The 16,562-nt window shown below is 40.4% G+C and overlaps 1 protein-coding gene across 4 annotated transcripts in view; it reads right to left on the bottom strand.

Moving 5' to 3' along the window:
* ARL15 (ADP ribosylation factor like GTPase 15) overlaps window positions 1-16,562 on the bottom strand; it is a 431,154-nt gene that overhangs the window by 145,834 nt on the left and 268,758 nt on the right. The window contains exon 5 of one of the 4 annotated variants that reach the window (XM_034656934.1): window positions 5,747-13,784. The exons of the other annotated variants lie outside the window; for them this stretch is intronic. Within the exon in view, the coding sequence (XP_034512825.1) occupies window positions 13,749-13,784 (36 nt within the window). The 3' untranslated portion in view covers window positions 5,747-13,748. Of the gene's footprint in view, window positions 1-5,746; window positions 13,785-16,562 lie in introns of those variants that run through there. 4 annotated transcript variants of the gene reach the window in all.

Genomic DNA, 16,562 nt, shown 5'->3' with positions numbered 1-16,562 from the left:
CCCTGTTGCATCTTGACTGGTTCATTCATTTATTTGTTCTTTACTTCATTTACTGATTTGTTCGTATTAGCATATAACATGTGCCTTTAACATACGAAAGTTTCCTGCATGTTCATAACTTGGACAGATTGCAAATCTGCAATTTCTAATTCCAAGTTGTTTGGATTTTGAATTTAGAAACAAGTCACCTTAGATCAAGCCACATTTTGAACTCAAAAGAAGATAAAGTCGCAATTGGAAAAAACATCCTATCCCTCCTATTTAAAATACAGTGTGCCCAAAACAGGAGCGTACTCAAATCATTTTCTTGGGCTATTTTAAATAACACTATTGTAATGCGTTTTAAAATATTGGTTCATATTTTGGTTGCAAAATCTTTAACATTAAGTTCTGAAAAATCGCCACAAACATTAACTGATATCACATAATAAAACGTGACAATTTCAAATTTCTATTCTTTATAGTTTGACATAATTTTATTTCAAACTACTTCTAACACATTTAAGGCAATTTTGGATTTCAAATTTCCTTTTTGGTTTTGTTTGTTTTAAAATGCACCTCTCTAGCCAAGATTTCGGTAAGCCAAATTTCAGACTAAGAACACATTTTAGAAGTTTCCTCAATAATTCAGAATGACTGCAGTAACCCCAGTAATATCACTACTTGTTAGCTCAAGGATTTGGCTATACCACAAGTTACATCATGTTCCTGGAAACGTAATTGTTGGGAAACAGTCAAACCTGGGTCACTACAGCTTTGCCTGCACCGATTATGGTATTCCTACCCCCAACACTGGTATTATAAAGTAGTTCTTTGGACACAGAATACGAAGCAGATCGTTACTAATTACAACTGCCTACAAAACAAGTTGCTTGAAAGGCTATCTAGGAAGAATGCTGTGTCTAGAAACCATCCCCTCCCCTCTTCATAACCTTTATCTAAATTTGTCAAACCAAACTTCAACATTCTCCTGAAGTTTCCAATTTTGTGTCCTATTCATTACAGGTGTTCAACTGCAATTTGCACATTCTATCAGATACAGATTATTTAAGGCAATATATGATGGCAATTTTATTATACATCAAATATAGGTTACTTAATCTTAGAGTAAATAGGTTAGGAGCCAAGAAGGAAAAAACCACCATAACTTGGTCATTATTTCTGTTTTGGCTAGTGTTTATGTCACAGAAGCAATATGGGAGCTGAGCGGAACCTGCCAAGGTTGTAGGTTCAGAAAGTGTTCTGCGGGGCGGCTGGGGGGCTCAGCTGGTTAAGGGACTGCCTTCGGCTCAGGTCATGATCCCAGAGTCCTGGGATGGAGCCCACTTCTCCCTCTTCCTTTGCTGCTCCCCCTGCTTGTGCTCTCCTGTTTTCTCTCCGTCAAATAAATAAAATCTTAAAAAAAAAAAGAAAAAAAAAAAGAGTTCTGCATCTACTTCTTGGGCAGGGAGAGACTGAGCTACTGTTTCTCTATATAATTCCTCATCGGGATACAGAGGGCCATCTCACCTGAAGGAAATGTTCAAATCAGAATAAAAGAAGAGTCATCTTTCTAGGTCCAAACAATTTCTACAGTTCTTTCCATCCTACTTGATTGATATTTCCTGCATAACGTAGGACTGACTCCTCATGCAAGGGTGCTTATTAGACCAAGATTACATGTGTCATAAAAACAACAGTTCAAAATGTCTACATTTTCACACAGTTCATGGTTTCCAAGGGGACTGAGAATAAACAGGCCTATAAAGAAGGACTAACTCCAGTATTCTTATTGTGTAAGTGTTAAGTAGTAAGCCCTCTGAGAGACCAAGAAAATAAAAGCAGTAGTGCTTGCCCACACGGAACATACAATTAGATTAAAAATAGGATGAAAGGCTTTGATAATAAAAAACAATGTGAAATACATAGCAGTCTGAATGAAAAACAGAAAAGACCCCAACATAGGACTAATTGTCCAGATAAAAGATATGGGCAGTAGAGTGTTCCAGGGACTTGAAGAAGGAAGTGATCACTTTAGACCAGTTAGTCAAAAACAAGACAGAACAAAAGTCATAGAAGAGATGAGAGATGGGATTGATTTTGGTGATTTTTAAAGAATAGGCTAAATTTAGATAGATGGATAAAGGGCAGGAAGCGAACAGGAGGGAAACGTAGGGCCTACTGGATAATGACAAGCAAGCCAGCCTGGATAGGACAGTTGAGTCGGAAGAGGAGTGGACAGTGAGGCTGGCACAGCAGGCCCCCTACCTGTGGGAGGGCCTGGACAGCCACACACAGGAGGCTGAACGTTGTCAGGGCCCCAGGTCTGCTACACTGCTTCACATTTATATTATCATGTTTTAGTGTCTCAGGAACCCAGAGAACTAGGTATTTAGATTAGGACACTCAGAGGTGAGGAGACCTGCCTATTAGTGGAGGCACCACAACCTCAGACAATTGACTAGTAAAGTCAGTGCTCTTGCGGGGGGTGGGGGGGGCAGGAATTTTTTGAATAAGGGAGTGATGTAAACAATTTAGTATCCTGGGAAGCATTGTGCAGCCAGCTGGTGTTGAGGGACTGCATTAAGCAGAACTGGTTAGCAGTTCCACTGAAAAGTTCAGATAAGAGGGAGACTGATTAGTTCACGTAACCATGAAAGAGACCAATGGCACTAGACCAATACCAGTAAGGCAAAATTAATCAGCATCTCAGTCATGTTTCTCTCTGTGTGCTGGCCTCATTCTTTCCTACTGCATGTTCAATGTTCCCCTCATCTTGCGGGGAGGGGTGTAGGTAGGGAGAAGGGAGCCAGCAGCTTCGCTACCACAGAGACAGATAAGGCCCCTATCCTAATATCTTTGAATAAAATCTCAGAAAAGGATTCTGACTGGTCATCTCTGTGGCCGGGAGTAGAGTACTGAAACTGACAAGTAAAGCAGAGTCTTAAAATACTGTGGAGGGAGAAGTGCCCCAAAAGGATATGGGATGCCGTTCTTGGAAAATACTGAAGATGAGTTGCTGGAAAGACAACATTTACTACAACCAGTTAACACTCAAGGCACTAAATCACCGGGATAAAATCTTCCATGACTGAAGACTAAAGAAATTATATCGATTATGCATTTAATGTTACCTTGAGTTAATTCATTATCACATAATTGAATTTGCATCTTTACTTGCAGACAGGTTAAAGTTATATCAGCATTGCTTATCATTCTAACGCTATGATGATTTCCAATTTTACCCTATATTTTTCTTTATTAGTTCACATCTTATTTTTAGTAATTGCTTTGGAAAAGATGATTTGTTTTGTTTCCTGTGTTTTTATAATATTCTACTTCCATACTTAATGACCTTTCAATTAATGTATAAATATATTTATATTTTCAATTAATATTGCATCATATTTATTTATATTTTTTCCCCCTAGTCTTCCCGAAAGGGACAAGTGACCTTTTATCAGGGTGAACGAACACTAATTCTAAGACATCAAAACCATCTCTGTGGCCCACTAATCAGAGTAGAGACTTCTGGAGGTCAGGCAATCAATGGAATTTTAGCTCAGGCTGTCTTCAGAGGGTATAGTGGGTCTCCAAACTCAATCTGAAGTTATTTTCCCATTTCTAGAACACATAACTGGAATAAATGTACTCAGCAAAATGGCAGAATCCCCATGCTGGCTGGGATACGGAATCTATTTGGTGCTCTTATCTTTTCTGACCTTCCATTATGAGTGGTAGAAGTTATATATCTAGCTTGTTCAGAAGAATCCTTTGGTTTAAAGCTAACTGCCTGTGTCTACATACACATGTAAAGATACAGACACACACAGGCAAATGCTGTGCTGCTTCTTCAATAATACGGATCTTAAATATTATCCTCTTAATATTGGAGATACCAAGAAAGTGGGTGTTCCACATTTTCCTAAGCTTATTTCATAAGCAGCTAGAGGCTAATTCGAGTAAAGCAGCAGAAAGAATTTTTAGATTCTATAATGGCAGATAAACTGATGAAATACAGTTTTTAAACTGTGGCTTGAATGTCGTCCTTGTGAACAACCTGCTTCTAATAAGAATGAAGAGCCAAGGCGAAGGCAGCGATGACTGAAATGGACCCCTCACTGGTGTGTTCAGACAGCACCGTACTACCTTTTCTCTTCCCCTACATCCCTCTAGCCATGTGCGGGCAATTTTCTCCTTTTGTCGGTTAACACTCTTCCTCATCTGGATTGCCTTCAACTATGTGACAACAAAGAACTCAAGCACCAAAATAGCAGCAGCTACATATCCTCTGCATGACAGTGTAATTTCTTCTGCCTTAAGGCTGTGTCTAGCACTGAAATCAGAGTCTGTTTACTTCGATCTGGTGCTTCATTACACTGGGAGGGATTTAACTCTTCCTTATAAACACACAGGGGAATTATCTCTCGGCTCTGTTTAGCTTAGAATTGGAGATGAAATTGTGCAGTTCTTTCTGCTGCTGAGCCAGTCATGCCATTGAACAAAAACTTACCTCTCAACTTTATTAGACAAGGAAGAACACTGTGCTGTCTCTTAAAAAACTCAGCAACACAATTATTAGAACCAAGGCAGAACATTTTTGGTGGCAATGAGTCCAGGAAATTAATCTTGAAGGTTTCCCATTTGACTTGGGTGTTTAGTTTTGTCTTCAGATGTTTCTGCTAGGGAATCAGCACTTCTGAATTAAAGAGTTTTACCAAAGAAAAGTTGGCTAGGGACAGTATGTATGTGTAAAGCTGTGTTGATTATCAAAACATTCTAAGTGACTCTGCTCCTTTATAAACCAGTGTTCTATAATCTCCCATTCAGAAGAAGCCAGTCATCTTTAACACCACCTTCCGTCTTACCCATAATCAGCTAGTAATCTCTGTGTCTACTGGATTCTGCTTCTGAGACTCCTCGCTCAGCTGTTCCCTCTTCTCCATGCCCAGTTCTATCTTTTAGGTTCTTATAATCTCTTGCCCAAATCTTTAGAAGAGTCTACTAATTTAATTCTCAGCTTCCGTTTTTTTCCCCTCCAAGTTCATTTTCTAAATTATGAGTAAATATTACAATCCGGTTTAAAAGACTTCTGTAAACCCCACCACACAGAGGTTCATGGATGTATTCCACATACAGAGGACAGCTCCTGGCACAGGATAGGTAGCTAATGTTTGTCTAATGAATGAGTACACTCTCCATTGTTGGGGGTATGGAAAGCCACCGTGTATTGGGTATCTCCAATGAGGTACACGTGTCAAGTCTCCAGCATTTGCTTGATCTCGACTTAACCCTGTTGTTTTAATTCTCGTAAAAACAGGTTAGATAGATATTAACATTCTCATTTTAAGTATGAAGAAATGGAGGCTCTGAGCAATTATATAACTTTCCCAAAGTCACAAGACTAATAAATAGCAGAGCTTGAAGTGAAGCCTGAATTTTTTTTAAAGCCTGAATTCTTAATCTAATCTGCATTTATACCTACAGGATGAAGCTTAAAGTTTTCTTCCTGCTCCTTGAATTAATATTTTACCATATTGCTTGATATAAACAAAAGAATATATGCAACATCATTGAATTACAGAGTCGGAAGGAAGAATGGAAGGGAGGAAGGGAGGGAAAGGGGAAGGGAAAGGGGAAGGGAAAGGGGAAGGGAAAGGGAAAGGGAAAGGGGAAGGGGAAGGGGAAGGGGAAGGGGAAGGGAAGGGAAGGGAAGGGAAGGGAAGGGAAGGAAAGGAAAGGAAAGGAAAGGAAAGGAAAGGAAAGGAAAGGAAAGGAAAGGAAAGGAAAGGAAGGAAAGGGAGGAAGGAAAGGAAGGGAAGGAATTAAGAAAAGAAGGAAAGAAATGAACAAACAGACAAGCAACATGGTTTTAAAAGTGGGTGGAGGACCTGAATGGACACCTTACCAAATAGGAAAATAAACATAGTAAAAGACGTTTAACATCATTTGACATCAGGGAATTGCAAATTAAAACAAGGAGATATCATTACACGTTTATGAAAATGACTAAAATCCAAAACACTAGCACCGCCAATTCCAGGTAAGGATGCAAAGCACAGGAACGTTCATTCATTGCTGCTGAGAAAGCAAAAGTGATAGAACCACCTGGAAGACAGTCTGGCAGTTTCTTACAGAACTAAATATAGTCTTAACATATGACCCAGTAAGTCATGCTTCTCGGTCATTACTTAAGTGATGTGACAACTTATGTTCCTAGTAGAGCCTGCATGCGAATGTTTACAGCAACTTTATGCATAACTGTAAAAACTGGAAGCAACCAAGATGCCCTTCAATAGGTGAACTGATAAGTTGGTATAGCCATACAATGGAATATTATTCAGTCATAAAAACAAATGAGAGCTATCAAACCATGAAAAGACGTGAGCACACCAACCCCAGATTTCAGTGTCCTGGTGTCTACTCTCCAATAAAATTTCTTCGAGAAATGGCTGATCCTAAGGTTGGGGTAGGAATTGTACCAGGTGAGTCTGGAGCACCTTGGAGTTCCAGACATTTAGGAAGTGTCCCCCTAAAAAAGCCCTGAAATATAAAAAAAGACCCCTCAACCCCCAAAACTTGACAATGACAAGGGTATGTCAAAAGAACATGCTACCAACTAAAAGCGAACAATTCAAGCAACAAAATAGTGTTACATAATAATCCAAAGTATGAAATAAATATCCAAGTCTATACCCATACAATTGAACAGATGAGGGGGGGTGGAGACACAAATGTTCCATGAAGAATTCCAAATAAATTATGCAAATACTCTCTTCTTAAGACGCTCCTTCTTAAGGAAGTAGAGCGTGACTCCTCACTCTTTCCGCGTGCTCCACACAGTGATGTCCTTCTGAAGAGGACAGTACGAAAAGGGGAAAGAAAGTAACTACCGTGGAAAAACCGAAAATGCTACCTCGGGCAGTCGATCAAAGTTAATATTAACAGCAAGAAGACATGTTGATAGGATATGGCCTTGATAGGATGTGATGTGGCCCTTCTGCCACAGTGATGCGTTGGTCCTCCTAAGTCTAATCATGAGATAAAAACATCAGACAAATTCCTATTGAAGGACATCCTATAAAATACCTGGCCAGTATCAAAACTGTCAACATCATCAAAAACTAGGAAAAAAACCAACACAAAACAAAAAAAAACAAGGAAAGTCTGAGAAACGTTCACAGCGGAGAGAAGCCTAAGGAGACATGATAACTAAATGTAATGTGGGGTCTTGAGCGGGCGCCAAGAACAGAAATGTTAGGTAAAGAAAGACAAAACAAGGAAGTCTGTGTGAATAAACTGAACTTTAGTTAATAACAATGTATCAATATTGGTTTATTCATTGTGACAAATGAGCCACACTAAGATAATAGGGGAACCCAGATATGGGGAACCTAGAACTTTCTGTAACATCTTTGCAATAATTGTGAGAGTCTAAAATCATTCTAAAATATAAAATTTAGATAAATACCTATGTATTTATGAAAGTACCTATAAATGTACCATCGGATCAAGAACTAGAACATTATCTGTAACTTTGCATCCATCCTCTGCTCCTTGCCCCTCCCTTCTCGCTGCCTGATTCCCCATGACCTTGAAAGTCATTAAAGTTATGGTGCTAAACTTTGTGATTATTACTTCTTTCCTTGTTTTTGCTATGGTCTTACCATGCGAGTATGCTGGTATACCTTTAAAAGTTTTGCTCGTTTTTAGGCTTCATAGAAATAGCACTGTACTTTATACTGTCTTCTGCGACTTACACCAGTAGATTATGAGAACATTTATTACAGAACTGTTTATAAGAGCAAAATCTAGAAACAAAACAACCGTCCCAGAGCAGATGCATGAGTAAGTAAATCATGGTATATTTACACAATTACACAGTGAAATATTACACAAAAGTAAAATATACGAACTATATACAATCATGTGGGTGAACTTCACGACAATGTTGGGTGAAAACAGGTAAAGGCTTTCATCTGATGCAGAAGGCCCTTGCCAAAAGGCTATAATCCACACCTATCTCACTTCCTTGAAACCTATATTCCAGTCACACCAAGCTTCCCACAGTCTCCGACACTCACTTGCCTTCTTTTTATAAAAGCCACCCACAGAAAGTATACAGTTCGATAGCTTGTAGTATATCCAACAGAGATGTACAACCACTACCATACTCAGATTTAGAATACTTTTTATCACACCACAAGCAATCCCACAGCCATTAGCGGTCATGTCCCATATCCTTCCACCCTGTCCCCAGCCCTAGGCAACCACCAATTTACTTTCTGTCTCCCCGGATTTTCCTGTTCTGGACAATTCATTTAAACGGTATCCCAGGATATATGGCTAACAGGCTTCCTTCACTCGGCATCATGTTTTCAAGGTTTGTCTACATTGTAGGATGTATCAGTACTCATTCCTTCTCATTGCCAAATGCCATTCTGTTGTGTGGATATATACACCTGCTTTTGTACATCCAGTTTCTTCTGCCATTAGTGGCTTTGTCCTGCTCTCTGCCTGTCAAGTTCCTACTCACTCACCCCTCAAAGCCCATGTCTGAGATCACTTCCCCAATTCTCATGGCCCTCTGTTGAAGCATTATTATTGTACTTTTCACACTGTATTATGATAATCCATGTGTACCTCCGCCCCCCATGCACTAGTGTGTATTCTGGCCTCCCTAGGCACAGGGAGAGAACTTTGCTCATTTTTGGGTTCGTAGGACCTGCACAGTTTGATCAACAATAACGACTGAACAGATACTTTTTGAATTAGTGAATGAGTAGATTCTTCCTATATTCATCCAGTTTACACTTATTACACAAAAGGAGTAGGTAATAGTGTGGAAACAGTATACACTAATGCAGTGTTACTACAACCCCAAACACGGGCTGACATAGGATTTCTTCATTTCAAAACTTGATGGCCTAGGACAAGTTACTTAACCACTCCAAATCCCATCTGAAACTTGAGGGTGATGACATCGCACTCAGTCAGTTATTGACTCTATAAAGTTATGTTTATAAAGAATTTAACCCAACAGCGGTAGCCATTACCAATAATAAAGCCTATGAACAGAGGGGTGGGGAAGGGAAGAGGGACATTTAAGAACATCCGGTTCAAAACCCTCATTTTCCAAATGAAGGAACAGACAAATGGAGAGATTGGGGGAGATTCTAGAGGCTGCCTGGCCTCTTGAGGAAGGAGCGTGATGTGACGGAACGACCCCACAGTGCGCAGTACAGCACGCACGGGACGTTGACTTCCGGCTCTGCCTCTGACTAGTTAAATTTCTCTGGGCAAATTACTAAATGTTCTAAACTCCAGTTTCCTTTGAGTGTGAGACGACAATAAATACCTAGCTTACAGAAATGAATTAAATGAGAAACTGCTTCTGGAGGCTTTTGATGCTGATGGTGGTGATGAGCACACAACTGAATGATGCAATGCCAAATTAACGGACTGGCAGAGAAAGTTTGGGAAAGAAGGAATGTGAAGTCTCACAAAAAAGCCAGAAATCATTTTAAAAGGGAGATTACATTTTAGGAAAAGTGGTTTACAGTCAGCCTGCAGTTGGAACAGTACCTTGTAAACATCACTGGGTAAAATAATGTGGGGTCTTTAGGAATAAAAGTTTATGAAACTAAAAATTACTGTTCATCTTGCCCTCTCTTCTAAATGGCTTGTCTTTAAACTTCCCGGTATTTTCTTTCTGATATTCCTGGAGCAGATCCTAAGGAAACAAATGTTCCCCTGAAGCCTCTAAAAGACTATCAACATAGTTTCCTTTCAAAAATGAACACCTTAAAGTTGACAACAAACTTCAAGGTAAGGAAGCAGGTGTTAACACAGAACTATGCCATTGTTTAAAAAGAACATTCTATTCCCATCATGTTCTCCTTAGGGTGTGTTTGGTTATTTACTAAACAGGGGCTCAACCCTCATCATTAATGAAATAGTAGCATACTCAAATTGTAATGGCCCAGACAGACGAAAGTTATAGGTCACCATCTAAAGCACAGACAGTCTCTAAATCCCTATAACTGGATAATATATGAAGATGTCAGGAACCTAAAGATTACCTCTCTCCCCTCTTATGTACTGGTTCCCTTAGTTCTTTCCAAGATCCATTTTCAAAAGGGTCCCTTAAACCTCATTTTTTTCATTCAGTTTTTAGCTTGGCTCTTTTACATGGATTATTTGTTAATTAAACAAGTATTTACTAAACTCTACACTGGGCAGCATTCTGGTTGATGCAGCCAAAAGAATGGATGCCCTTCTCTTGAGGAACTTACATTCTCACGAGATGGGATAAGGAATAAACAAATGACTATGTAATATGTGAGACAGTGCTATGAAGAAAAAATAAAAGGGTATAGAAGTAAAGAGTGACCGAGGGCAGGGGCATCAGGGAACGTCTCTTTAATAAGATAACAGCTGAGAAAATTCCTCAAGGAAGAGGGGGAGTAAGCCATGGGGATGTCTGAGCAGAGGGAATGGCAGGTGCAAAAGCTCTGAGCTGAGATTCTACTTACCAGGTTCAAAGAACACGAGGAGAACAGTGTGGCCAGAGTTGATGGAGCAAAAGGGGAAAAGCTAGAAGATGAAGCCAGGGAAGTGGGAAAGTCCAGATCATACAGCGTTGCTGCTTTTACCATGAAGAGCCATGGGACAGTTGTGAGGTTATCGTGTGACTTAATTTTTGAAAGATTCCTCAGGTTACTGGAGAAAACAGAGGGTAGAAGAGCAAAGGGGTGGTGGGGTGGAAGGGTGGGAGATCAGGTAGAAGGTCAGAGACCACAACTATTACACATGAGAAATGCTGGTGGTAGGAAGCAGCGGCGGTGGTGAGATGTGACTGGGTTCTAAATACGTTTTGAAAAAATAATTTTAATAACACACTCCTTTATGTTCATCACAACACATTCCTCTTTAAAACCAGTCCAAAGCCCACCTCCTCAAGAAAAGGCTTTAATACAACTCTATCATCTCCTAGCCACTCATAATCCCTCTCCTTTTCCTTTATCTATACTGGTAGTTGCTTCTTTTTACTTATACAGAATAAAGGTCACCACGGTCTCAGCCTAATGGAAACACAGAGATTATTAAGTTGCCAAGTGACATAACATGGCTACTTCCTAAGAAATGACAGTGGAACAGGCTTAAAGGCTAATAGATCTAGAAAACTTAAGAGGAACTGGGGCGCCTGGCTGGCTCAGTCGGTGGAGCATGTGACCCTTAATCTCGGGGCTGTAAATTCGAGCCCCATACTGGGTGTAGAGATTACTTAAAAATTAAAAAAAAAAATCTAAAGCAAACAAACAAAAAAACCAAACAAAAAACAAACTTAGAGGAACAAATTCTTATTTGTTCAGGCCCTCCCTTCTGATACCATCTCCTCACTGTGGGGTGAGGCAATCTTCGGCATGCTGTAAGATCAGTTCAAACTCTTCTTGTGGGTCCTTCAGTGTTTTTTCAAATTTTGCATTTGACATAGTGCATGGACTTTAATTTTCAACTAACAACTTAACCCAACATATTTAGATAATGGTGTGAACTTCTCATTTATTTCATCACTAAGTTAGAAGACCACAATATAATGGCATTACAGTAATTATGCAAAAACAGATACAGAAAACATTTTCTCTAGCTGTGTAAAATGTGAGAAAACGCACAGAAGGTTCTAGAAAGATACATACCACAGTCTCAACAGTTACCTCTAGGGAGTGAAGTGGGAAGTAGCATGTAAATTAGGGTAATTAAAGAAGACTTGGCTTTATAGTAATGTCTCACATACTTTTGAGAATTATTGTCTCATTGTACAGTTAATTTTGAAAGGATCCATGTTAGTTATTTAGCATCTTTGGCATTACTGAATTAAGACAGTAGTTATTAATATGTGAAAAAAAGCTTCATGGAAAATTAATACTTGTATTTCATATTCTACTTTTACCCAAATATTGGGTGTAGTTAAAAAGTTCTTTTTTCAAACAAAGAAACATACTTCAATTCATGAGAAGAAGAATACTGGCTCTGCTTACATTCTAGACCTTTGATAATGGTGAAAACGCATTTTTTTTTAAACATTCAATACCCTTTATCAGATTGTATACCCTCTATCAGGTTCTATACCAGAAGAAAATCTGGCTAAAAGGTTGTGTTAACGAACAGAAGTTGGGTCCAGGAATGAAAAAATGGGGATAAGGGGGGCACGTGGCTGACTCAGTCAATAGAAAATGTGACTCTTGATCTCAGGGTCTTGAGTTCAAGGCCCACGTGGGGTGTCAAGTTTACTTAAAAAAAAAAATGGGGATGATAATAGTAAAACCAGGTTCCTACCCAGGAAGCCCGTAAGAAATAGCAAAAATATAAAACAGCCACTGACGGAAAGAAATTTTAGCAGTAGTTAGAGGTAGAGAAATCCAGGACTTGTAGAGTCATGGTTTCTAGGAGTCCTTAATCTCTAGAAGGTTGCCTGTTATCTTCTTTTCTGTTTAAATTCCCAGTTGTGCGATCTTTTTCCTTAGCTCTTCACAGTAGAATCACTTTATCACTTCCAAAAGAAATTCATCCTACTCGCGGCAGAGGATGTTAGGATGCCGAAACAACTACACAAGAATCCTGTACAAGGCAGGGCATCACGAGGATGCAGCACTCCGCATGTCCAGCTGACTTAGGCCTTGAGGGACTACAGGGCTGGCTACCAGTCTGCCAGCCTGTGGGGGTGACAGGCTGATATTTCCTAGAAACTGTGAAGAGCGTGCAGAACGTTTTCACTGTGTGGCTCATCCTTGCCGGAAGACACCTAGCAGACTTGGAGGTGCCAATGAACTTCTTTGCCCCGTGCTTGCCTGTGTTCGCCGTGGCCACACCCATCCTGCCCTCCTGCCCGGCCCGTGCACAGGCCGACCTCACGCGGCACATCCGAAGCTGGAATCCGAGTGTGAAAGCAAAGCGCTACGTGAGGTGCGGCTTTCTCAGGACGACAGCAAGCAGGAAGGCCGCAGAAGCTGACTTAGTTTTTTCCATGTCTCTGACGGCGGCCGAGGTGCAGATACACGGGGCATGCTCCCAGTTCAACAATAGGAACTCGTTTCATGCCCCCATGTTTCACTCGAAACTAAGTGAGTTAGTAGAACTCATTATTTTGTCACCCAAAGGGTTTGCCTGCGACTTCTTGTTTTTATCTCAATTAATTTTGTGACTGCCGGACTAACACGAATTACCACTTCCATGTCTTGCACTTTTGATTTAAAAATAAAGCTAATCTGGGAGGTGTTTAAAGCTTTATTAATATTTATACGGCCATTAGCGGTGGCTATGAGGTTTGCAAGCTTCTTTGTAAAATAGAAATTCTCCTTCCAATATGGTCTCTTGGCTGCAGCTCTCCCAACTCCGACCACATCATTTTTAACATTTTTCCTAGGGCATAAAGCAGAATTTCACTGAAGGTCACAGGAAAGTTGGTTTTGGTTTTCCCACCATTTATCTTGCCCATTCTGCTCAGTGAGTCAGACTCGCATAATACACTTCTTTCTCTGACTTTCTTCAGAAATCCAGAGGCAGCTCTTTCTCCCACAGAAGTGCATGGGTGCCGAGTAACAACCAAGCACTATTCTTTACCAGCCGTTTTGCCTCCCTCTGGGCTGAATGACTGGGCAAGGGACAAAAGAAGTGCCATGGTTTTCCAATCGGATACTGAAATACTGACGAAGGGATGATTCCGCAACAGAAAGGATACAAAGGGTATGATCCATTCCAGACGTGGCCTATGACCCCGTATCCTCAGCTGCCAGTTCCCTGACCTCCAAAACAAACAAACAAACAAACAAACAAACAAAACCAATGCTTTTAGCATTTTAGGGCAACAGCAGAAAACTCAGCAGGAGATGTGAACATCTACTGGGAGTAACAAGTCCTGACCAAGTATTACAATGGGACAAATAAAAATAATTGGACTGTCTTGAGAGAAACGGCTTGGAGAAAAAGCCAGCCTGCAGCAGTTCCATAAGGGTAGGAAGCTATACAGCAGTTCTCTTGAATTCTTACCCCAGATGTGTGATCTCAGGCATGGGATCTGGGCACTCTGTCTTAATTTCCTCGTTTGGAAAGTGGGGATAATAGGACCACTGCCCATGAAAGTTTCGTGAGTACCGAAGAGTTAATGGAAGAGAACATTCCGCATGGTGTGCCAGCAGCCATTCAGTGCGCCGTAAGTGCTTGCTGAATGGTAAACATTTGGACAAACCAAGTCAAACATTAAACTGAAGAGCAAATAAGATACAATCCATATTAAAATCATAGTACCTGTAAGCCGTTTCTACAGACAACTACAGAACTAAACAAAACAGAGAAGTGCAGTTTGAAACACAGGAGTTTTAACAGTTTTCTCTCCTGTTTGTTTTTTTTTTTTTAAAGGGAGGTACACCTGGGTGGCTCAGTCAGTTCAACCGTCTGACTCTTGATTTCAGCTGGGGTCATAATCTTGGGGTTGTGGGATCAAGTCCTGTGGCAGGCTCCACATTCAGTGGGGAGTTTGCTGGAGATTCTCTCTCTTCCTCTGTCTCTTCCCCTACTTGTGCTCTCTCTCGCTCTCTAAATAAATAAATCTTAAAAAAAAAAAGGGGGGGGAGTGCAAATTCAAGGGTAACTAGAACTACTTGATCTCCAAGAGAGACGTAGCTGTTGTGTTTAATAATAACTTGATTTGCCAATTACGCGTATATGCGAACCTGGCATCTTCTAAGTGTTGCTCTGCGCAATGTTAGCCAGTAAGGTAGCCACTAGCTATATCCAGCTACTGAGCACTTGATACGTGGCTGGTCCAAACAGGGTTGTGCTGTTAAGTACAAAACCCCTTTTCATATCACAGTGCACGNTTCAAGGGTAACTAGAACTACTTGATCTCCAAGAGAGACGTAGCTGTTATGCGAACCTGGCATCTTCTAAGTGTTGCTCTGTGCAATGTTAGCCAGTAAGGTAGCCACTAGCTATATCCAGCTACTGAGCACTTGATACGTGGCTGGTCCAAACAGGGTTGTGCTGTTAAGTACAAAACCCCTTTTCATATCACAGTGCACGTCACATTTCAAAGGCTTTGAAAATAAAACATCTCATTAAAAATTTTTAATACTGATTACATGCAGAAATTATAATGTTTGGGGGCGCCTGGGTGGCACAGCGGTTGAGCGTCTGCCTTCGGCTCAGGGCGTGATCCCGGCGTTCTGGGATTGAGCCCCACATCAGGCTCCTCCGCTAAGAGCCTGCTTCTTCCTCTCCCACTCCCCCTGCTTGTGTTCCCTCTCTCGCTGGCTGTCTCTATCTCTGTTGAATAAATAAATAAAATCTTAAAAAAAAAAAGAAATTATAATGTTTGGAAATACTGAGCTAACTAAAATGGAATATTAAAATGTCACCTATTTTTTAAAATTTATTTGAATGTGGCTACTAGAAAATTTAAACTACTTATATGACTCACATTTGTGGTCCACATCTATTTTTGGACCATGCTGGCTTAGATCAAGAAAAAGAAGCCATGCTGTTCTTATTATTTCAACTTCGAGCCATCGGTTTGAGTACTTATTCTGCTAAATGTTTTAAAACATTATTTCTAAGAATCACAATAGCTTTGTGTAATAAGCTGTTTCCTCTCTCTTCATAGATGAGGAGAAGGTTTCAGAGTGTATACTGCCTCAAATCACAAAGCTTGTACTGTTGGGAGCAGGAATGAATCCACATCTCTCTGATTCCAAAGCCTGGGAGCTCTCTCCTGTGGAACTAGAGGCACATGAGGGGAAAGGGGGCTTTCCACGAGCAAAGGGGAGCCCAGCCCTTCCCCAGCAGGGCACCTTGCAGGGTGTGTAAACCGCCTAGTCTTATAAAAGCACAGACTTCCACAGAGTTTAGAGACAACTCGGGTAGTGCTTTATCTCCCGGGAACAAAGCCACTCTGGGTTCCATTTTACCTAAGCAGAAGCCTCCACCTGTTAATAACAGAAAAATCTGGAAAAGAATTCACAGGCAACACAGCAAACACTTTAAAAGGAAATTTTAAAGTGGAAAATATGCACAAAGATGTTATTTGCCATGTTATTCATAAAACATTCCAGAGGGGGCTAATTAAAAAGTGATAATTTTGATACCTAGTTAACAGGAGAGAATGCTTAGATGTTATAGGACATAAAAATAAGAATATGGCATCATGCACACCCTTTATTATAACTCTGTCAAAGGACCTCTATGTAAGCAGAAAACCGATAGGAACATTTTAATTGGTAATAGCTTCATATTAGGGCAATTCTCAAATGGTGGAGAGGCAGTTTTACCCCCAGGGGACAGGTGGCAAATAGGGAGGTATTTTCAGTGTTCAAAGCTCAGGGGGTGCTACAGGTCTGCCTCTAAACATCCCACAAAATCCAGGATGACCCCCCCCCCAAAGAAAGAGTTCTCCAGCCACAGATGTCAATAGTGCAAACACTGCAAAACCCTGTATTAGGATAATGGGATTATAAATTTGTTTCTATTCCACTTTCCACATTTTTATAATGTTATTTTACAATACGAATGTAAAGAAAATTACTGAA

Source organism: Ailuropoda melanoleuca, chromosome 3 (genome assembly GCF_002007445.2).
Source record: "Ailuropoda melanoleuca isolate Jingjing chromosome 3, ASM200744v2, whole genome shotgun sequence".
Classification (NCBI taxonomy): domain Eukaryota; kingdom Metazoa; phylum Chordata; class Mammalia; order Carnivora; family Ursidae; genus Ailuropoda; species Ailuropoda melanoleuca.
This window is presented reverse-complemented; position numbering and strand designations above follow the sequence as displayed.